Source organism: Carassius carassius, chromosome 29 (assembly GCF_963082965.1).
Source record: "Carassius carassius chromosome 29, fCarCar2.1, whole genome shotgun sequence".
NCBI lineage: Eukaryota > Metazoa > Chordata > Actinopteri > Cypriniformes > Cyprinidae > Carassius > Carassius carassius.
The window spans coordinates 19,816,311-19,840,023 of NC_081783.1; the positions used below are offsets into that span (position 1 = coordinate 19,816,311).

The 23,713-nt window shown below is 38.9% G+C and overlaps 1 protein-coding gene across 3 annotated transcripts in view; it reads left to right on the forward strand.

Moving 5' to 3' along the window:
* LOC132109842 (gamma-aminobutyric acid receptor subunit alpha-6-like) overlaps positions 1 to 23,713 on the forward strand; it is a 52,482-nt gene that overhangs the window by 24,375 nt on the left and 4,394 nt on the right. For all 3 annotated transcript variants that reach the window (XM_059516228.1, XM_059516227.1, XM_059516226.1), the window contains one exon: positions 341 to 597. In XM_059516228.1, the coding sequence (XP_059372211.1) occupies positions 341 to 597 (257 nt within the window). The remainder of the gene's footprint in view (positions 1 to 340; positions 598 to 23,713) is intronic.

Consider the following 23,713-nt stretch of genomic DNA (forward strand, 5'->3'; position numbering starts at 1 on the left):
GCACTCCAGAGGGAATAAAGAGAATAACAGCATAATCACTAATGGACACTTATGGACGATTGGAGTGATGCTCAAAGAGTTTGTTTACATTCATGATTTTCAGTCAGAGGTGAAGCATTTTAACCTGGTTATAAGCAATAAAGATTTTGAAAAACACATTACGTACTATCATTTAGTAGAAATTAACATTAAAAAGCAGTATGCTCATCACAGACCACCTCAATCATCAAAAGCACATCAAATAAAGTGGTTCAATACGTACATTCATACATAACACACACTAGTAACTTTGTTGTTATTCATTATTTTCATTCATATTCTTAATGTGTGTTTCTCACAGGAATCACTACTGTTCTCACGATGACGACCCTCAGCATCAGCGCACGACACTCTTTGCCCAAGGTCTCGTACGCCACTGCCATGGATTGGTTCATCGCCGTGTGTTTCGCTTTCGTCTTCTCTGCTCTCATCGAGTTTGCGGCTGTGAACTACTTCACTAACGTTCAAGCAGAGAGAGCCAAGAGAAAACAGGCCAAAGCCACTGCCAAGAGCTCCACACCGTCAGGCAAAGCTAAAGACACAGAGGAGGTTCTACAGGTGAGATGATGTTACACACATTACAGAGACTACATATACATTATAAAACACATAGCTCTGGCTTTAAAATTTGATGAGATGAGATGAGCTGTTATGTTGTACAGCAATTTGATTATTTATGCACCACATTGCACAGTTTTAATGCTGCCTTCAATTCCTCTTGAAAGGTTTCTACTTACGAGCTCCAAAGACATTTTCAGTGGAAAAAGTGGATGCATTGGCAAATGTATTTATTTATATTTTCTTTTCACTTACCAAGCCTTCAATGCTGCCTTCAAGTCCTGCATACCGGTACTTAGAAAGTGTGAAAGGCATTTTCAGTAGAAAAAGCGGATGCTTTGACAAATTTCTTTAAAAATAACTAAATAAATACATCTTTTCACTTATCAACAAAAGCAGGAAGTTTTTTTCAGGGTTGGTGCAACAAAATGTGCATTAGATTTGTAATTGATGCTTTATGTATTTTATTATTCTGCCAAATAAGACGGATGGAAGTGTAGCTCGTTCACCCAAGTCTGTCACCTTGTTACGGCCTATATATTTAGTATTTTATGGCAAGATTAATCGCTATTTTTCATCAGCAGCACACAAAAAGAATTGCATTTGTTAAAATAAGTATGAAAATCAATTAGCAATTATATTTTTCATTTTGCATTAAGACAATGAAATTTATTTCATGAGCCATTCATATTTTTGTTTGCCTTACTGACATGACAATTAAGCACAATTTTTTTTAATCAAAAATATCATTAATATAATGCATTACGTAATGCAACTTTTTTTGTCCTTTTTTTGGGGGGGGGGTAATATTATTCTCAGTGGTGATTCTCATTACTACTAAATAAAATTGTATTACATAAACTATAATTTTTTTATTTATTACATTCTTACATAATAGTATTTTGTTACAGTATCTATATGTAAAATCTATTTTATTTAAAGGTATTTTGTTTTTGAATCCCCATAAATTAAAAGCAGTATATCAAATATAACATGATGTTTAAATACTTCAAACTTTAAATAATGTATCATTATTTTTATCCAGAGTACATTATTGACAATTTGTAAATAAAAATAATGTCACAGTTCAAACAGTGTTAATATCTTTAAATAGACTTGATTTTTTTAATGCAAAATGTGATTACACACACACACACACACACACACACATATAGACAAATCCAGCGAAAAACGGAAGTAAAGCAGCGCCGCCATTACTGTGTGCCTTTGCTGCTAAGGAAGTAGCAGAAGTAGCGTGTTAGTCCCGTAGGCAGCTGTAGCAGATGTTAGCTCAAGCTGTACGAAAAGTTTTTATTTTTTAGTACGTATGCTGTCCAGTGATGCCGGGAAGAGCGTGTTGTGTGGTTGGCTGTTTTAACAACAGCACAAAACTACAGGCCTGAAATAAAACCGTTTGTGAAATTCACGAGCCTTTGTTGCACATTGACTGCCAATGTTTACGGCCATACGGATTACACAGAGTTCCTGGTCGAGCGGAGGAGTATTTATTGTTTGAATTTCGAAATAAAATTGACAGAATATGAGAGCTGAGTTTTTTTCCTATCATAAGTAACCTGCTCTGTCTGGTCTGTCGGTGTCCGTGTCCTCTTTGCTTTGCGATTTTTATGTGCGTGAGAAAATGGATGTGTAGTATGAGAGCTTGAGAAAAGCGTGTATTGCATTTGTATTAGTTGTTTGAAGAGTACAAAAAATCTGTGGGTCTTAACCATAGACTGTGTTCGTAATGCAATTACAGTCGGCAAGTCGGTTGGACTAAAGGGGAAAAAATTATTAATTGGGTCGGTCGGGTTATTGGCAAACAAGAATATTTTTTAAGGATGGCCTTATAGTTATTTGAAACTTGTGAAGCTTGTGAACATATTAGCAACACAGCTTGTAATGACAGTGTTTGGATTTATTGTTTTCATAAATTAATACACTTCCTAATTACATTACATATTTTTACATTATTACATTATGTTGTCAATAAATTACCTTTATCAGTAAGTTTTGGCCACTGCCTGACATCATCTACCCTTTCACCAGACATTTTCTTTAAAGAGCAGGATCCGCTTTCATTGAAATGTCATTAGAGGGCACCGGCAAGTGTCACACCGTCACACCTTGCAGGCACGCAGTAATGGCGGTAGGCAAGATAGCGGCGCCCATAGAGTTTGCGGCGGACTTGTGTATATATATATATATATATATATATATATATATATATATTTATTTTTTTTTTTTTTTTTTTTTTTTTTGATTTTGGGATGAATTTTGAAATGGACCTGTTCATGACAGGTTTTCATGAGATTCAGCCAAAAGGCCCCTGGTTTTATCTTATAATTGCAATTAACTTTTATTTATAACTTTTATTCAGTTAGCTTTATTTGTATGATGATGTGTAAAAGTAAAATGCAAAAAAAAGGAATAACACCAAGTTAAGTCATTTGTTTACAGATCTTTGTGTTTTTGCATCGAGTAAGAAGAACGTTCACAGCTAGAGTTTTGCATCATTCACAGCTCGGAAATCATATATAAGTTTAATTACAGCTGACGGGACAGCACACTGAGAGTGTGCATGTGAGCTGTGGATTTAGTCTTTTGCTGGGACATTGTGCGTAAGCTGCGATAGCGGATTAGAAGTGGCACATGCTGACAGCTGTGAGATTAAGTGAGAGTGTGTCTGTCAGACTGTTGACGTGATGTATTATGGGCCTGTTTTTTATGTCGTTTATTTCTACAGGTTGTTAAAGATGTTAATGTCCCTTATCTAATGGTGGCTCTCTGTAATTCTTTCAAATCACCAATATTTCTCTTCCCCCTTTTCTTCCTCTCTGTCTTCCGCTCATCATAAAACACATTTCTATTTGCTGAGTAGAAGGAAGAGGATCTTTACAGTGAAAGTCTCAGCAGATGCAGGTTAACGGAGCTTGAATGATTCAGGCAAATGTTCAGTGCTGCTAGAGTATCATTAAAGGGGTCATATGCTGCTCTTTTAAAGATCATTATTTCAAGTTCAAGTTCAAGTCTGCTTTATTGTCAATTCTTCCACATGTACAGTACATACATACAGAGAATCGAAATTGCGTTACTCTCAGACCCCCGGTGCACACAGATAACATTAACATTAAAGCCTAAAAATCTAGATCAAAATATTAAATGTAGATACAACTATACAATAAGGGAATGTTAAAAAAGACATATAATAAAATTAAAAATAAAGTTAAATAAAGCAGCTCAAGGCAAGAGGTAGATACACTAAGTAGACATTCAAAAGGCCCTTTTTACCGCCGCACGTACCGCCGCGGCGGCGATATAAAGTGCATTTGCAGCCTTTGACCGCTGAGTGGCGCTTTAACCACAAGTTATCAAACAAGCGCATCAAAGCACATTTTCGCTAATAGACGTCAGTTTTGCCTCACTGATGTGTTAGATTTGATGGCTTCAGTCAGGGAAAATGAAAGAAAAACAATGTAGTTAAAATATTTTATATCCACAGACGAAAGTTTGGTACTTATGAAGTTATGTGCATTTCTTAGAACGAATTCAAGCAGGATAAATGTCAAGCCTGTGCTTATATTTTCTCTAAGCTACATGGTATTAAACCATATTTTAGATTTGACACATTTAAAAGGTGTGCAGTATTATTTATATTATATTAATTATGCGTTATATTATTAAAAAGAAATTGTGGTTTACTTTGCGTCGGAGCATTAAAAGTGGTAGCCTATTTTAGGGGGGTAGGCTACATGGATTAATATGCAAAATGTCAATATTTTCATATATTATGCATATATTTTAATTTATATTTTCAATATAAATATATTTTTTCCTTTAATAAAACAACATGCATTTTTGTTATTCGTTACCTGTCCTTTAACTTATTGGGGAAAAAACATTTGTCTGTAAACTGATTAAGAAATTGTTGCATGTTTAAACATGAAGCACTGTATAATTTCATTCTCATTATTTAGGCCTAATTAGCCTAAAACAAGAAACGAATAAAATTAAACCTGCACGATTAAATCTTTGAAACTCTAATACTGTAAATGGATGGATTAATAAACTGTCCTTACGATTAAACTCAAGTTCTCTCATTACAATCAACAAAATACACAAGATGTAAAAAATAGCTTTAGTAATTGACAACTTAAGTGATTTTAGAGGGAGCCTTCTTTACTTGCTTTTATTTTAAATCAATATTCAAATGAAGAGGAAATTTTACAAAACAAGTTTTAACATAGTTCTTTATCATTCATTTAGCAATCAAATTTATAACTGCAACAATATGATAAAAAAAAACAGTAATGTTATTACCTTAATGCTGGAAAGACCTTTATTTTTATTTATTTATTTAATACTAGCCTATCATGCATCTAACCATCCACTCGTCGTTAAGAGCTGTTAAGATTAAAACTGGCAGCTCTGCAGTGAGTCAGTGTCATGGACGGAGGACCTGTTAATATATTTTCTAGTCTATATTTCCATCTCGTTATGCCGCTGGTTTAGTTTTCTTTTTTTTTTCTTTTTTTCTTATAGAACTTATTTGTAAATAGAGCAGACACTTTCTGTTTGTCTACACCAGACACAAGAGTTGTCATCCGTGCCCCACAGCGAAAAGTCTGTCTAAACTTGATGACATCACACTATAGTGTCAAATCATCTGAACACAGTGTCAGAACATTTTGTCATAAACAGAACGAGCATCAGTTCACTGATGGGGATCGTGTCCAGTGTATCCATCACTGTGTTCTGTTGTCTTTTGTTGGATCGCTCCACTTGTGTCCGGTGTAGAGCTGGCGTGCATTTTTTATTGTTTTATTTTACTGCTTGTTTTAATGTTTTTATTAAATATCTGTATTGACTGCATGGTCATATTATCGAATTATTTACTGCCATGCGACCTACAAAAGTAAAGCTTGGCGAGTCGATCAACGAGGATTGCTGCAGGTTGATTTTTGCGGATGTGCCATGCTTGTGCTCCCGCGGTCGTCTTCATTTTTTCAGGTGAAACGTCTCTCTCACTCGCAGCAGAGTCTGTGAGCAGCAACAACTAACTTTTTTCCCCATATCACATGCCAAATTAATAACGTTGTAAGCATTAAATCTTTAATTGCTGCTTTCTGCTATGAACATTTTGTTTGTGATGAAATTAACAGTAAATTTTTGTCAGTTATTTTATCTAAACAGATCGATTAACTTCTTCAGGATTTCAAAATCAGATAGCATGCTGATAATGTAGTAGCACTGTAAGATTACATTTGTTTGAATGCATTATTGCGAAAGCGATTGCGTGTGAATCTGTTTAAATCATGCTTTAACCCGAAAATAATCAGTAAAAGAAACAGACAAACTCTTAACATCCCGCTCGACTATTGCAGTCATTGTAACCATCTGATCAAGCTATAGCTAAATATGTTTAACATGAATTCTTGCTGAATATGCAGTTATATTATGGGCTGTTGGCATGAATTGTATTCGTGATGGAGCACTCTTGAAGCGAGTGAAAACCAGAAGCTCATATTCAAGTGTTTGTGCAAAAATTATTAATGTGCATTAATGACGGGGAGGCGCCGTCTCATCACTTTAATATTTTTCCTGATAATGAATTTATAATTTTTTTAATTAACATAATATCGTGGTGTATCACATACATTAAAACATCTACAGAAAGCTTGAAATGTTTTTTAAACGAAAACGAATTGTGTAATCTGTGAATGTTGCATTTCTCTCATCGGAGAGAGCCAGCCAGGGGCGTCGGACTGGGGGGGTAAAGGGTACCGAGTACCCAGGGCCCGAGGCAGGGGGGGGCCCTTAGAAGTCAGTTTTCTATACATACATATATACATGCACTAACATTTGTAAAGCATTTATTTCCAAATAAAAAAGTTCCTGTGCAAAACTAAACTTGTAGTTAGGCACTGGTTTGGTAAATAAAAAAAGTCATTTCCCCTCTCGAATCAATGTAAATGGTACGACCCGCAGTTCAGGTGCTTCTGCTGCGGACCTGCGGTGAATCAGTTAATGAGACAGGAGCTGGATATGCCGTGATATGAACTAGGAAGACAGGGGAAGAGTCATGTCTTTCCTTAAGAAAGGAAAATCATGGGCTCAAAAACAAAAAGAAGATTAAAGAGAGAAAGTCAAATGGGGGCAAGCAGTTGCTCACTCAGTTTTTTGAAAAGAAAGGTGAGCTCCAAATGCATCATTGAGCATTGACATTGTTTTAACATAAATATCTACTCTTGGAGGAGTTCTACCCAGAGTCAGAAGTTTACATGAAAACACTGTATATTTCCCTCCAGTGTCAAAATCTAACACCCGCGAAAACACAGATCGTTAGCGCCTATTTTACTGCATTATGCGAATTAGCTCGCACAGGTTCTTACATTAAGTACAGGATTGTTCTCAGTTTAATGCACATCTTAATGATTGAAAATGACTTATTTTAAAACATAATTGAATTTAAATTATTTATGATTTAAATAATTTTAAATCATAAATGAATGTCTAGTTTGGCGGTTAGTGTACCCTGTGATTCTATAGTCTGCATTTATTTTAAACAGACAAATAATCAGCAATTAACTTGTACTTAGCCTACACTTTAAAAAAGGTATTGTGACAATAAATGATATTTTAGCAACCATTTGAAGCCATATATTTCAGTTTCAGACCCTGCAGCAGCAGGCCCCTCATCACGGCCAGGTGAAAGCAGTGACAGTGAGGTGAATGTGACAGTAAGACTCACTTAGTAATTAGTGTTAAGAGGAAATAAGCAAAATGGTTACATTGTTATTGTACACATTTAAACTTTAAAGGGATAGTTCACCCAAAAATGAAAATTGTCATCATTTACTCTCCCTCAAGTTGTTCCAAACCTCTATGATTTCCTTTCTTCTGCTAAACACAAAAGAAGATTTTAAAGAAGGTTGGTAATTAAACAGTTGCTGGTCCCCATTGACTTACTAGTATTTTTTTTCCTACTATGGAAGTCAATGGGGTCCATCAGTCTTTTGGTTACCGACTTTCTTCAAAATATCCCACCCATTGGTACCACTATGGTATTTGGTACTGGGGCCCAGCAAGATGGTTTGTTCCCAGGGCCCAAAATTTGGTGCTACGCCCCAGGAGCCAGCACAGTGAATTTCATCTTGCAGCAGATAAGAAAACATTTGTTTATTAATAAATAATTAAAATGTCCCATTTTTCACAATTATTAGGCTACTTCTGCATGTGCTTTGTTGCAAACGTAATGCATGTGCTTGAGCGCGGAATATATTAAGATTTGATCATATAAATTTAATATAAACCTCTGATTAGTTGAATATAACAAACAAACGACTAGAACTAGAAAAATCTTACGTGGGGGCAGACCATTTTTTAGTCTATAACCAAAACAACAGTCCTTTATAAACCAGTTCAGCAAGTGAAAGCCTCATAAGACACTGTCCATATGAAAGCGCAATTCACACCTTTATCTCGACCCCCACAAGCCATACATAACTACCCAAAACCCAACCCCCTCCAGCTGAACTGAATTCGGTCTGTTTTTAGGTTCTGAGGAACGGTGTGTTTTCATGTTACTGGGCTGAAACATGCCTGCACTCAGCAGCACTACTCTTTGTATTCATTATATTCTCGCAGCCCATTTTATTATTTTCACAAGACCATAATGATAATAACAAATCATCAATTAATAATTAATTGTTATTTGTGATCGTGGATGTTTGCGGAAGGCTTTAAGACCAAGCGGAATCCTCTGCTCCCGCCTCACAGCGTGCGGGACTCGCGCTCAGTGATGGAGCTTCACTGTCTGCGGTTTGACTTTACTAAATCAGATTTAGGCGAATACAACTTATTGATCACGAGCCCAACATTTAGCAAGGCTGGAAAAAAATTCCTTCTAACAGAAGGCAGACGTATTTCATTGAGCTAATGCTGTTAGAGAGAGAGAGAGAGAGAGAGAAAGAGAGAGAGAAACTAGTCTAGGGCTATTCTTAAACTTGGAGCTCATTATATTGAAGTGCAAATCCAAACACCAGAAACATTATGCATTTTATGAATAATGAAATGTTATGAAAAGTATGCATTTTATTTATTCACATGCTGTATGGTTGAAATAATATTTTTGTTCACAACTTTAAGTTCCCTTTCAGTCAGTCACTCTCGACGCCACGTCGGTGACCGACGAATATGGGATATCACTTCGATAGACCAATCTACTTCGAGTGTAAACTAAACGAGCCAGCAGGTGCAATGCATTCCAGCTTTTCGCTTCGGAGCCGAGCGTTAGTATCGCTCTGCTCAACTGTGTCTGCTGTTAACTAATAGTTCAGCACGCTCTCGGAAGCTTCGTGTGTTGGCGAGACGGCGCTTCAGCGGCGGTCATTCCTGTGTCGAGTGGATTGCACACTTCAGGCTGCACTACCCCTGTCGTGTTGCAAATGGCCAATTCCCCTGTGCGCCTCAGCACTAAAAGAGCATTTCCTAAAGAGCAAATTTCTCTAAAAGAGCTTCACGGGTGCGTCTTTGTAAAGACGACGGATCGTCCTTATAAGGATGCCGTTTCACCCGTACGTTTCTGGGTGCGGTCATTACCTGGCAACGGGTGATAGTCAGAATCGCTGCCTCACGTGTCTGGACGTCGAGCACGCTGAGGTGGCTTTCGTGGATGAGTCATGTTCTCACTGCGGGAATATGACCATCTCGGAGCTGCGAACCAGGCTCCGCTACCTTCAGGGGGGCGGAGTCCCATTGAAGCGGCCGCGATCTAGGGCTCGTTCTGGCGGTCGACAGACAAGAACCACTTCCGGCAGTAGCGCGGGTGGTTTGAGGGTCACAGTGGTGGCAAACCCCGCAGGGAACCAACCCTCTGGGGACCACCACTCGTCATGCACCTCCGATCCAGTGGAGCAACCCACGGAATGCACTGGGCCCTCTACAAGGAGCGTACCAGTGGTATCCAGTGGGCCTCCCCCCGACCGGATGTCGATCTCAGCATCGGAGGGAGACACAGTACACAGTTGCGTACATCAACCGACAAGGTGGTCTGTGCTCCCGTCGCATGTCGCAACTCGCTCACCACCTCCTCCTTTGGAGTCAGAAGGTTCTGAGGTCACTTCGTGCCGTTCACATTCCAGGCCTGCTCAATCGTACAGCTGACGAGCTGTCTCGAGCAATGCTCCCGGGAGAATGGCGACTCCATCCCCTGATGGTCCAGCTGATTTGGAGACGGTTCAGAGCCGCTCAGGTAGACCTGTTTGCTTCTCCAGAGACCTCTCACTGCCAGTTGTTCTACTCCCTGACCGAGGGAACTCTCGGCACGGACGCACTGGCACACAGCTGGCCGCGGGACCTACGCAAGTATGTGTTTCCCCCAGTGAGCCTTCTCGCACAGACATTGTGCGAAGTCCGGGAGGATGAGGAGCAAGTCTTGCTACTAGCGCCATATTGGCCTACTCGGACCTGGTTCCCCGAACTAGTGCTCCTCTCGACAGCCCCTCCTTGGCCGGTTCCTCTGAGGAGGGATTTACTGACTCAGAGACGGGGCACCATTTGGCACCCGCGTCCAGACCTGTGGAAACTCCATGTCTGGTCCCTGGATGGGATGCGGAGGTTCTAGGTGACCTACCCCAAGAGGTAGTGAACACCATCACTTCGGCGAGAGCACCGTCTACGAGACATGCTTATGCCTTGAAGTGGAACCTGTTCGTTGAGTGGAGTTTTTCTCGCCGAGAAGACCCCCGAAGATGCCCGATTGCGGTCGTGCTATCCTTTCTGCAGCAAGGGTTGGAGCGAAGGCTGTCTCCCTCCACCCTCAAAGTCCAGGTTGCCGCTATTGCTGCGTACCATGACCCTGTGAATGGGAAGTCTCTGGGTAAGCATGAACTCATCGTCAGGTTCCTTAGAGGGGCCGGGAGGTTAAAAGCTTCCCGGCCCCCCTGTATACCCTCTTGGGACCTGTCTCTAGTGCTTAAATCACTACAGCAGGGCCCATTCAAGCCTTTGCATTCAGTTGAGCTAAAGTTTCTTTCATTGAAAATTCTGCTCCTGCTTGCACTGGCCTCCATCAAGAGGGCTCCATCAAACGATTCGTGCCTAGAGTTCGGGCCGGCTGACTCCCAGGTAATCCTGAGGCCCCAGCCTGGCTACGTGCCCAAGGTTCCCACTACACCCTTCAAAGACCAAGTGGTGAACCTGCAAGCGCTGCCCCTGGAGGAGGCAGACCCAGCCCTGCCTTTGCTCTGTGCCGTCCGAGCATTAAGGTGCTACGTAGACCGGACACAAAGCTTCAGGACCTCAGACCAGCTTTTTGTCTGTTTTGGAGACCGGCAGAAGGGGAGTGCCGTCTCTAAGCAGAGGATGGCCCACTGGATTGTGGATGCCATAACCCTGGTTTATCAGGCTCAGGATGTGCCCTGCCCGTTCAGGTTGCGAGCTCACTCAACTAGAAGTGTAGCATCCTCCTGGGCGCTGGCTCGTGGTGCCTCGCTGACAGATATTTGTAGAGCTGCGGGCTGGGTGACCCCTAACACGTTCGCTAGGTTCTATAGCCTTCGTGTAGAGCCGGTATCCTCCTGTGTTCTCACCTCAAACGGGTAGTGGCACTGAGAGGCCCCGGTTAGTGTCGGCTTGCCTAAACCGCTCCAGAGTGTACGTACTGTAGACCCTGTTGAGATCCTCCATCACCCTAAGCAGTTGGACGCAGCGGAACATCCGGCGCCAGACCTTCATGATGAATCCGTGAGAACCATGGAAGGGTGGGTTCCATATTGAAACCTAAGCGGTACTCATATGTGTATAGTCCACGGTATAGCCTTAGAGCCCGTGTTTCCCCGGCAGACTTCTGCCTTCCCAAGAGGGTTTTAATCACCTCAAATTTCTCTGTATACTCCTAAACGGATGCTATATGTGTATTTGCCTCCGAGACCTCCTTCGGGAAAGATGGGGCTTCCGCAGCGTCCCGGCTCCAAGCGGACCGGGTACATTTTCCCAGTGTTATCCAATCTCACCCAGTGAGGTAGTGCTTTGACAACGGTGAGTGGAGCTACTTGTTCTGAGCCCCGGCCTACACCTAATAGGGGCGCAGGCAGCTCGCACAGGGCACTGGAAGGGGCAGCACCCATGGCGCTTTGATAGGGATCCCATATTCGTCGGTCACCGACGTGGCGTCGAGAGTGACCGACTGAAAGGGAACGTCTCGGTTACATATGGTAACCCTCGTTCCCTGAAGGAGGGAACGGAGACACCACGTCCCGTCGCCATGGTTGCTGTACCGCACAATTCTATAATGGTCAAAATTACTCAGGCCAATGGTATTTTTTTATGACATTATTTTATTATTATGTTGGCTTGGCAACAACCCAGCATACTGTTATGCTATTTAAACTTCTTCGTTTTATTATGTTGGCTTGGCAAAGCCAACATACTGTTATGCTATTTAAACTTCTCCTTCTTATTATTTTTCTGAGACTAAAAATTCTAAACGTATCTCCTCCTAGGGCTTTAAAGCCACAAGCCCCAAACTCGGCAGACACATGCGGGATAGAGCGGTGGTGTGTGCTATATCTTTTCAGACTGATCAGACTTAAAGTTTTTTTTAAATTAATTTTTTAATGTAAAAATACATTACCCATAGACTTAAATTGTCTGAGAAAAATTGCGCCCCTACAGTTGCATTACCCGGGAGAGATTAAGGGGAGGAGTCGGGTTTTGTTTCACTTTTAAACCGGTTAAAAATACAAGTAAATAATACAATTTCCCTCAAACTGACAAGCTAAACCAACATATCTGATTATTACAGGGGTCAGGGCTCATTAATAATTGATTTCTGGGCAGAGAGCAGTCAGAAAGACTAGAGAAGGATCACGGCTAGTCAGCTCAGGCAGCTCAGTCTACACGGAGCTCACAACGAGCGAATTTATTCTTATTTAAGACCTTTTTAAATTAAATTATATCGGCAATTGCACGCAATCTACCCGTTAGAACACACCAAGAGCTAAATTCAGATGTTTCTGAACTGTTTAAAGTAATAACATGATATATTTGCGGCACCCAACTGGCCGCGAGCTCGCGATGTATTCTCGGAACACTTGAAGTCCACATAGACAATTTACAGCCTTTCACATTAAAACACTGCAGCGAAACGGCACAAAACAATTAGAAGAATATATTATACACATGTAAATGAGTGTTTATATGTGCTTGTGAGATTTTCTCTGTCAGACTGAAAGTCACATAGATTGATCGGCGCTGCACAACATGGTAAAGTCATTTATATATTTTTTAAGAGCTTCTTAAAATACAATATTACTCCGAATGCACACAATCCACCCATTAGAACACAACAAGAGCAAAATCCAGTGTTTTTTGAGCCGTGTATGTGTGCAAAATGCAATATTTGACATCGCGAAGGAAAAAAAAAGTCACATGACAGCCGCATTTCGGGGTGAGATCGGACAAATAAATACACATTTCATTCACACTGACAAGCTAATCCAACATATGTTATTATTACCGGGTCAGATCTCATTAATAAATGTATGTCTCTGGCTAAAGAACAGAGAGAAAGACGAGACAGAAATGAGCGATTCATCAGCCAGCCCAGTTATCACTACGAGCTCAGAATAAAAGCATTTTTATATTTTTTTAAGAGCTTCCAAAAATAATATCACAGCGAATGCACTAATCCACCCATTAGAACACAACAACAGCAGATTTCAGGTGTTTTTGAGCTGTTTATGTGTGCAAAATGAAATATAATTTGACAGCGTGATACAGCTTATGAATACTGGAAGGAAAAAAAGTCACGACAGCCTTTTAAAACCCTCCGGAGTCGATTAACGCATATACGCGTTTTGAGTCATTTCCTCCTGATATACCCGAGAATTACTTAAATTACACCTTCAGTTTTAATCGTACAGATAAGAGCAATACATTAATCGAATCTGTAAAGGGTCTACTTTTTTTTGGATACAAACATAACAACAAAACTTTGTGCACTTATAAAATAAAGATAACAAACAAGGTGTGCTGTCTGCAGCCTTTGTCTGCGCTGATCTTCATTTACAAACACGTCATTAAAATGAGCTGTAACTCCATGAATACTCAACGAAGAGACATGAGAGAGATATCTATAGAAAGCTTGACATGTCTACTTTTAAACTAAACAAGTGTTGCCGAACAAATATTCTGTGATAAAGTAATCCATATCAAAACAACGCGATGTCCTTTTTTCACGTCTCCCTTCATTATATCTAATGTGTATGGAAGGCCAAGAGGGTCAAATACACGTGAATTTTAACGCGTCAACAACACGTTAAATACGTGTATTTCACGCGTAAAAACACGTATTTAACGAGTTAAATACGTGTTGTTTACACGTGAAAAATCAGCGCGTATTTAACGTGTATTTCACATGTTAAATACACGTTAAATACACGTGAAATACACGTGAAGTACGCATTAAAAATCAGTTTGAACGGGTCAATGTCATTGGCTGCTGAGGACTTGGGTCAAACCACTTCTGTGAGCTTAGAGGGGTGTACCATTCATAGACAGGCAACCACCATTTAACATGCTATAGATCAGCTTATTCAGCCTTATTTTTTAGTCTTTTTTTCTTTTCTTTTTTGTGTAGCCTATAGAAATAATATATTTAAGTTTCAGTTTTATGAAATATTTATTTTTTAATAAATATAAATTAAAATTTTGTGGTGATAGTATAAAGTTTATAAAAGGTACAGTATTTTGTAATGAAACAGGACTTTTTGTTTAGCTCTTGACTCGCCGAAGTATACTATATATAGTGTCCCTTCTTTAATTTTTCAGTACTGTGTGATAACTTAAATATGTTGTCAGTACTATTCAAATAAAATCAAATGGAATGGTATTTAGGAGATTATAGTTTTTGCATGACTTATTTCGCATTCAGCTAGACAACCCTGTCCTAGCTGTTATCATAGCCTAGGCTTTTTATTAAAAAGGAAAACAGCAAGGGACCATGGAAAACGACTGTTGCAGGTGTATTTTTTTATGGTATTATAATTTTTTTTTTTTTTGCAGCGGGGCAACTCAAGAATGTTGGCCACACAAGTACCGCGGCTCTTTTGCCCCATGGCCAAGATGGCCAAGCCAACATCAAAGTTAGTTCACTAACTTTTAATTCTAGTTATTATTATTATTATTATTTTAATCATTGTAGCCTACATAAATAGGTGAAGCAAAACAAATATTCGGATCGTCCCTTATTTTTTCCCTTATTTTCTTAAAGAATAAACACGTATTTTCTACAAGAATAAACATGATAACATATTATTAATTAATAAAAATAATTTAAGCAATTAAAACCTTTTTTTAAAACTTGAATTTAAATACTATTAAACTAACTTAAAATTCACAAGGAGTTTATAAGTAAAAAAGGATAAAATGTCACAGGGCATGTTAAATAGTCTAAACTTGTGTTAATAATATAATTAGAACTAACAATATAATTCAATTTTTTTAAATGAACAATTCCTGTATAAAATGGGACAGCAACCTTTATATCAAACATTTTTAAATCGTCCACAGCTGAGCATCGTGAGAGGCTTGATCTGCGCCAGAGCGCGTGAAGTGAATGTGATGCACAAAGTCATTTTCAGATGCAATGAAAAAAAAAAACCCTGGATAGCCTATATTAGGCCCAAGCTCTGCTCTGAAGTAAAATTTTAACGGATTAATCGCCTATTTTCATTTGTTGCATGTCTTCTTTATTTATTTATTTTTAAACACGCTAAAAAATAAATTAAGTTTGTCAGAGGAAAAAATATATAAGTCGTCTATAGTTGCATTTTAACGGATTCATCACCTATTCTCTGTTTGCTGCATGTTTTTTTTTTAAACACGCTAAAAAATAAATCAGAGTTTGTGAGAGGAAAAAATATGTCAGGTATAAGTAGGGATGTGTACCAAAACCCGGTATTAAACTGGCCCCAGGGCTAAATTATGAAAGGCCATAGTATCAGTAAGATCTGACGCTAATGGTTCTGCTTTCGGTACTGGCGGGGGGAAAAAATAAATGTACTATGTATTTTTGCTTAATAATGTTATCGTACACATCTTATCTCACCAAACATTTCTAATGTGCGATTATATTAAGACGTTTGTCTGTGAGATCTGCGAGATCTCTCATGCGCGCCGCGGAGGCTGTCTGTCAGTCACACACACACACCACAACGAGCGCGGCGCACGCTCACGCATTAACTGTACATAAACTCCTGCTTAATAATAAAGAGTGACGATGGCGAAGAGATTTGCTTAATGTTATCGTGCACATTTTATCTCACCAAACATTTCTAATGTGCGATCATATTAAGACGTTCGTCTGTGAGATCTGCGATATAAAAATAATAAAACCTATATTTCCCTCAAGACTAGTTATGTTTTTGTGGTTGTTTTAATTTAAACGTGTCTGCTTCTATTTTAGCCAATTTATTTTCAATAAACTAAAACAAAAATAATAATTAAAAAAAGGAAAACGAATACAGCTCGTTATCTGTAAAAAAATACGATGAAAAAGTAATGACAACACATTTTTAAGGTTGGCTACTTTAACTTATAATAATAATAATAATAATAAACTTTATTACAGACTCACAGGTCCAAATAAAAAACAACAACCACTGACATTACACACAATACAATAAAAAACTTCAGAGGAGACAACTATACCAATGCTTCCATAACTTGGACTTATACCGTGAAGTGCTAAACTTGATGCTGATCAATGCCATAATTATGTAATTCTCTGAGTTATTCAGCCACCATATAAATTTGTACATAACATTTCTCAGTGTGTCTTGCAGTGTATTAACACCTGCAGCCACAAACATCTCACTGGCACTACACCAGCGTGGTCTTCTCAGCAGAATTCTTAGTGCACCATTGTAAGCTACCTGGAGTTTATGCAAGCTAGCTTTGCTGAAACTAGACCACAAGTGTGCATTGTGGAGAGGAGTGCAGTATGCTCTGAACAAAGCAACTTTCACTCTATCTGTGCACCCACCAAACTTGCGAGCCAAACTATTCGCCTGAGCATATAAAGAACGGCATTGCCTGTAAACATCAAGGTCATCCTTCAACTGGTCTGTAATGAGATGCCCAAGATACTTGTATTTCCTTAAAACTCTCAAAGTATTACCTGCCAATTTAAAAGGAGGAAACATTAGACATTTATCCTCCTTTGTTCTGCAAATCATCACCGCACTCTTGTATGTATTAAATTTCATGTCATGAACAGTTCCATAGTCAGAGCAAACATTAAGAAGCTGTTGAAGACCAACACTGCTAGGACTGAAGACCACAAGGTCATCTGCATACATAATATGATTCACTAAAGTGTTACCTATCATACACCCAGTGTTACACGAATTCAGGCAGACAGAGAGCTCATCAACATACATATTAAAAAGAATAGGGGAGAGGATTCCACCTTGTCTGACCCCGTTCCTGACCCCAAAAGAGGCAGAAACACAGTGGCCCCATTTTATAAACATAGACTGGTTGGCATACCAGTAGGACAGAATTCTCACAATACATTTAGATACACCTCTCTTACTCATTTTATCAAATAACTTGTAGTGATTGACGCGGTCAAAAGCTTTTGAGGCATCAATAAAACTCATTTGAACTGAGGAGTTCTTATCTCTATACATATTAACAATTTCCTTTAAGGAATATATGGCCATATCTGTGCCATGTTTAGATTTAAAACCAAATTGGTTGTCAGTAGAGGGGATAATGTCCACAATTCTGCTCAACAAGATGCTTTCAAAAACTTTAGACAATAAACTGGCAAGGGCTATTGGTCTGTAGTTATCAGAGCAACCAACCTTACCAGACTTATCCTTGATCACCGGCACAAGCAAGACAGATATCATTGTATCCGGCAGGAAACCATGAATTAAAAAGGAATTAAAACAGATACCAAGAAGGGGGGCTAACCTCATGCTGGCATATTTAATGTGCTCAGCAGTGATGTGATCCAACCCGCTTGCTTTATTATCTGCTAACTTATTTATAGTGCGTGATACCTCATGTGAAAAAATTGCCTTAAAATCAACACACTTAACATTATCAGACATATAAATATCACTTTTAACACAATTAAACAAGGTCCTGTAGTGCTGTCTCCACATCTCAGCAATATTCTCAACACCTGAGATACCATCTACAGTGCATGGGGGTGGTATACTACATTTGTTAAAACCCTTTACCTCTTTCCAAAATTCAGTAGTGTTGTTATCCATTACCTTATCGGCCATAGATTCTGCCCTCATAGCTTGCTCATTTTTACAGATAAATCTGACAGCATATTTATACGCTGCATTAGCATTTTTCTTTTGTTCAAACAGCAGCCCTTGCCTTGGTCTGCCAGCCAACACCCATGATTTAAACGCTAACTTAGCTTCCTCATGATATCCGGCCACATACTTATTCCAGCCAGGCCTCATTTTACCCCTTTTGCTTTTCCTTTTAAAATAGGGTCTACTGCTTTCATAAAGGACTCTCACAACATGAACATATAGAGAGGAGATTTCCTCCCTGTGCTTCCAGTCATTACAGGTAGGATCACTACACCTGATTGCTTCACTGGGAAGACTGATTTTACTCAATAATCTATTTGTATCAGCATAGTAGCCAGCAATATCCTCCCTTGAAAGGGTAGACCAGTCCAAAAATTCAGTATTACAATCATAACTATCACAAGAGAGCATTGGCATATCCTCAACATTTATCAATATAAGCACAGGCATATGATCAGAGGTGGCTGCCCCATACAAAATATCCATACCCACTATAGAAGAGTGTGCATCAGCTGTACTGATACAGTGATCCAACCATGAGGCAGCATGCCAAGCCTCACTTATATAAGTATAAGTATTTGAGGGTAGAAACTCTCGACTTGATAGCATTAAACTGTTATCCTGACAAACCTGGATCATGTGATTAGCAAACAGTGAATTTCTGTCTGCAATGTCAGCATTCATATCCCCAATTACATAAATACAAGAAGTATTGCTACACTGAATAAAAGAATAAATAAAAGCAAGCCTATTAAGATATTCAGCTTCATTCAAGATACATTCATATGGTGTATAAACATTAAGTATAATGAACTTCCTGCCACTGTAACTTAGCTGAACACCAATACACCAGTCTACATCAAGCCTAAGCACATTAACAAGTAAATCAAGTCTCTTGTTCCACAGTATGGCCACACCCCCAGGTATTCTACCCCTGATTATTCTCGAACTAAGATCAGTTGTTGATTCCCCTGCACCATGAAAATTGACATTAAGAATGTTTAATTTTGCCAAGTCTTGCTTTGCCAGAAACGTCTCTTGTAAGCACAAAATGTCTCAATTTTGCAAGAGATTGTCAACAACCAAACGGCGAGCCCTGTCACCTGCGCCCTGGCCCAGACGCAGGCCACGACAGTTGTAGGACAAAACACGAAGAGGAGCAGTCATATGAGTGAACTAGTAAGTGCTCGCAGCACCAGTAGACCCACTTCTTGGCTCAGCAGACAAAATAGAAATAATTTAAGCAATTTAATGCGTTTTTATACTAGTTTAAATCAGAATTTTTAATACTATTATATTAAACTGAATTTAAAATCAAATGGAATTTTAAGTTTTAACGGGTGAAAATGCCACAGTGAATGTTAAATATAGCCTAAATAACAGAAGACCTTGATTGCATGTTACCATGAAACTAACAAAATAATTCGATTTTTTTTTATTAACAATTCATGTATAAAATGGGACAGCAACCTTTATATCAAACACTTTTACGTCGTCCACAATTGAGCAACGCGAGAGGAAGGTATTGCGCATAAGCGCACAAGTGAATGTGAAGAGAATTTTTAGGGGGTAGGAGGATTTTTTTATTCTTAAATTTTCATATGCCATGAAAAAAATGGGATTAACACAAAATAAATAAGTAAATACAATAAATTGATGTACAGTATATCCACTTAGCTTACCTGTTGGGTTTACCTCTCTCATTCTGGACACATCCAAATGTTTCCATATTCGTGATGTTGCGTATTTGCAGCTAAACTATTATTTATTAGGTAAAATAGGCTCTGTGGTTCACGTGTGTTTCAGTATCGACGGAAAAATATTATAATGAGCAAAAATATGCCACAGTAGACCGCTGCTCATGCTGAACTGCGCTGTCAATGAATATGTGCGCGTGAGGCACCAGCGCATAAAACAGCTGAAATATACCATACTCAATTTTTGCTCACACAGTTAAGACATAATTGGAGACAGTTTGAAAAATCAAGAACAACAGCAGTTAATAAGAATTATTGCTGTTAGTGTGGTCTTAATGCTGGACCGTTCTCATTTCGTTCCTCATATTCCCATATATATATATAGGAACACACATGGATTAGAACATTTTATATTTTTATTCTTGTTTGTTTATATATATATATATATATATATATATATATATATATATATATATATATGTATATATATATATATATATATATACCTAGTAAAGACTGTTTAATGACAATAGCATGCAGTAAGACTTTGTGTAAAGGTCTTTCTTTTACAATTTTACTGTAGCCTAAGACTATCCCACATTTTTAAATTAACTCTTACTTTAAATTTTATAATGGTTTTTAAGGATGTTAAAATGTTATAATATAATGCTATTGATGTTTTACTTGTCCTTTCATCTTAGTTTACAAACCGTCATTTTATTATTACAGTCAGTTCGGCGGTATGCGCGGCGGTAAAGCCCATTTAGCTTTAGAGTGCAAATCAATGAAGTGAACAACAGTGCAGATAAAAGGTTTTTTAGTGCAAAAACAAAAGCTTATTAAGTCTGATTAAAGTGACAAAGGGCTCAAGAGCAGTTATTTTATTTAACTGACTGATGAGGTAGTGGAATGACGTCAGTTCCATGGAGAACTTCATTATTTTATGTATTTGGTGTAATAGAATATGTTGACATGCTTTAATGTTCAAAAAACACATTATTTTACAAATACTGTACATTATTGTAGGTCCTCTATGCCCGGTCTCTCTTAAAGGCACAGTTTTCTACAAAGTCCCTCCTTCCAACAAGTGCAGTCTGCTCTGATTGGCCAACTGACCCAGTGCATTGTAATTGGACGAACACTGCAAGCACTCGTTGGAAATGTAACACCCCTTTCCATAATCGCGAGCTTCATCTTTTAAAATAAATGTAAAGTTAATAATGTTCTTAGTTTTACCATCACTTCAAGCCTAAAAGGGGAACAGAGTGGTGTGGCAGACACCGTGATAAAGCTTGTATGTGTTTACAGTACACAAACCACGGATGGTTAAGACAGCTGACTCCACTGTGTGACCGTCTCTCTCTCTCTCTCTCTCTCTCTCTCTCTCTCTCTCTCACACACACACAATAACAAAACATACTTCCAGTAGCTGATTCAGAAGTGCCAGATTGTCGCAGCAAAGTTAGAATTACCTCCTCGCTTAGGTTCATGAAACGGTTGTCCATAAAATGCGTTGCTGTTCTGTAATAAGTAATCTTAAAGATTACTAAATGCATCAGTTTCGGGAGGCCAAATAAAGTGCTTTTGCTTTCGCCTAGATACACACAGCATCTCCCTGACATGGCTGCTTCACGACTAACTGCGGTTACTGAAACCTTCTTTCTGTCTGTGAACATTTCGGCGGCATTACGCAAATATTTCAAAATAGTGACTGTCACGCCCCTGGACTCATCAGATTGTGTTTCCCACCATGTGTTCCGTGTCCAATGGTTATTGTGTCATTATGTTCAGGTGTGTCTTGTAATTACCCTCATTAACATTCCCCTTCTAAGTTGCATTCTATTCAGTGTTTGGTTGTCTAGTCTCATCGATGTGTATGTGTGGTTCTGCTGCCTATCCTTGGATTACCCCTATGTGGATTATTCAAGACTTTGTATCATCATCATTATCATCATCTGCCTCGTTTACGTGCTTCTCTCCCACACCACACCGCGACAGAAGTCCAGACCGTGAAAAGTAAATTGGCATGTTTCCCCAAGTTTTGTTCTTCCTTTTTGTCAGTTTTTGTTTAACTTCATGTTGGATCATGCAGTCTCCCTCCTCCTGCTGGAGCAGAGGAGCCTTTACCTTGAGGATCACACACAACTATTTGTGGAAATTGCCAACAAAACCCACTACCCGGACTTCTGCCCCTGCACTTTCTATAAGACCAGCCTGAATGACGAGTGCAGAGCGCAGTTGTCTAGAGATGGCCCTCTGGGAAATTTTGCCACCTTTGTGGAGTGGGTGCTGGTGTCTTGTGCATTGCCTCTGACTGTGAGGCCAGCCCACCATCTCCCCGATGCGTGGAGCTCATGCTTGAGCCCACCGCTGACAGAGAGCCCGTCAGTCCACCAGCTCCGCCAGGCTCCCCCGTCCCTCCAGCTCTGGCCTTGGTCTGTCATCAACCATGCGCTGCCCCGGGACTCCACTCCTCTGGCTTCGGCTTATCCCTCTATCCCTCAGGCTCTGTCAGGCTCCTCCTTCCCTCCGGCTCCACCGCGGCCTTCCAGATCCCCAAAGATTTATATTTGAAATAAATTCTGTTCTTTTGAACTTTCTATTCATGAAAGAATACTGACAAGACGGAATTACAATTTTCATAAAAGTATGGAGCAGAACTGTTTTGATAATTTTTATTGGTAATAAGAGCCATTATTAGTAATTGAGCACCAGTGATAATTAATATCAACTGAACTCCAAATTACCATATTCAAATGATTTCTGAAGGATCTTGTGAGACTGAAGTAATGATGCTGAAAATTCAGCTTTGCCAACAGAGGAATAAATTAGATTTTAAAATATATTTGAATAGAAAACTGTTATTATAAATTATAATGATGTTTTACAATGTTATTGTTTTCACTTTATTTTTGATCAGAAATACAGCCTTTGGGAGAATAATAATTTAAAAAAAAAAGTGTTTTGTGTAAGTTTTAATGGATGTTTTTTTAAGGATTTGTGTCTGTTGCATCTTATTGTGGGTTTGTATGATTTTAAGACAGTGCTTGCAAATAAATGGCACTATCAGCAAGCGCAATCCATTCTAATCAAATTCCCTCTTGGGTTTTTATATGCTTGATCTGAACCCATTAAGGAACATTAAGAGAAAATCCCAATATGGAGCAATTTAAGTCTGAATACGTACATGCTGACCAAAGCACTGCCACGGATTAATGAGCCGCCTTTAATAGGTTTTTTCTGTTCTGGAAAAAAGAACAGAAGAGAAAATGTTATCTTCCTAGACAAACAGAGTTGAGAGAGAGAAAAAACAAGTATAGTATACAAATTATCAGGGAAATGACGTGACCGCAGCATTATGGGTTTGATCCCATCAATCCTTTTCAATCCCTGTGTCCAAGTACTACATATGCTGAGATTTGAACTTTGCAACACTTTGCTATCCCATGAGGCCATCAGAACTGAGGATCTAGTTGTAAAATATGAAGTTTTGTGAACCAGGAGGTTCTTTATAAGTGTAAGTGGCTGTAGATACCGGGGAAGTTGTTTCTTGAAGTTAAAAAGGAAGTTCTTTGTTTAACAGCACCACAGATTTTGCTCTGAGAAAAGTGGCATTGTTTTTTGTGGGTCTGGAGTGTATTTATATTGCATTCATTCATACCTACAGAATGTATATCAACAAACAAGAAAGTCTTCATCAAATGTATATTGAATGAAGGTACAGGAATTTGGACGCAGTTTATGTCCCTCAGAGCTGTCTCTTTCTGTCTCTCCTCACAGCTTGTGCTAACATATTGTCCACACACCACGAGACACCAATTACACTTTGCCAACTGTACATTTCTCAGAGGAAATGGTGAAAAAATATCAGGGTGAAACTGGGCTATCAGGTCCAGTGAGAAAAAGAAAGATATCTCTTCATTATAATCTCAGTATACATGTTTATCTCATGTACAGAACAGCACCTCTGCATTTTCTATTCACATTTTATATGCTGACTTTGTGTGAGAATCTGTAGAATTCTGTGGAATGTACAGTATTTAATTTAGGACTGAATGAAATAAATTAAATGTA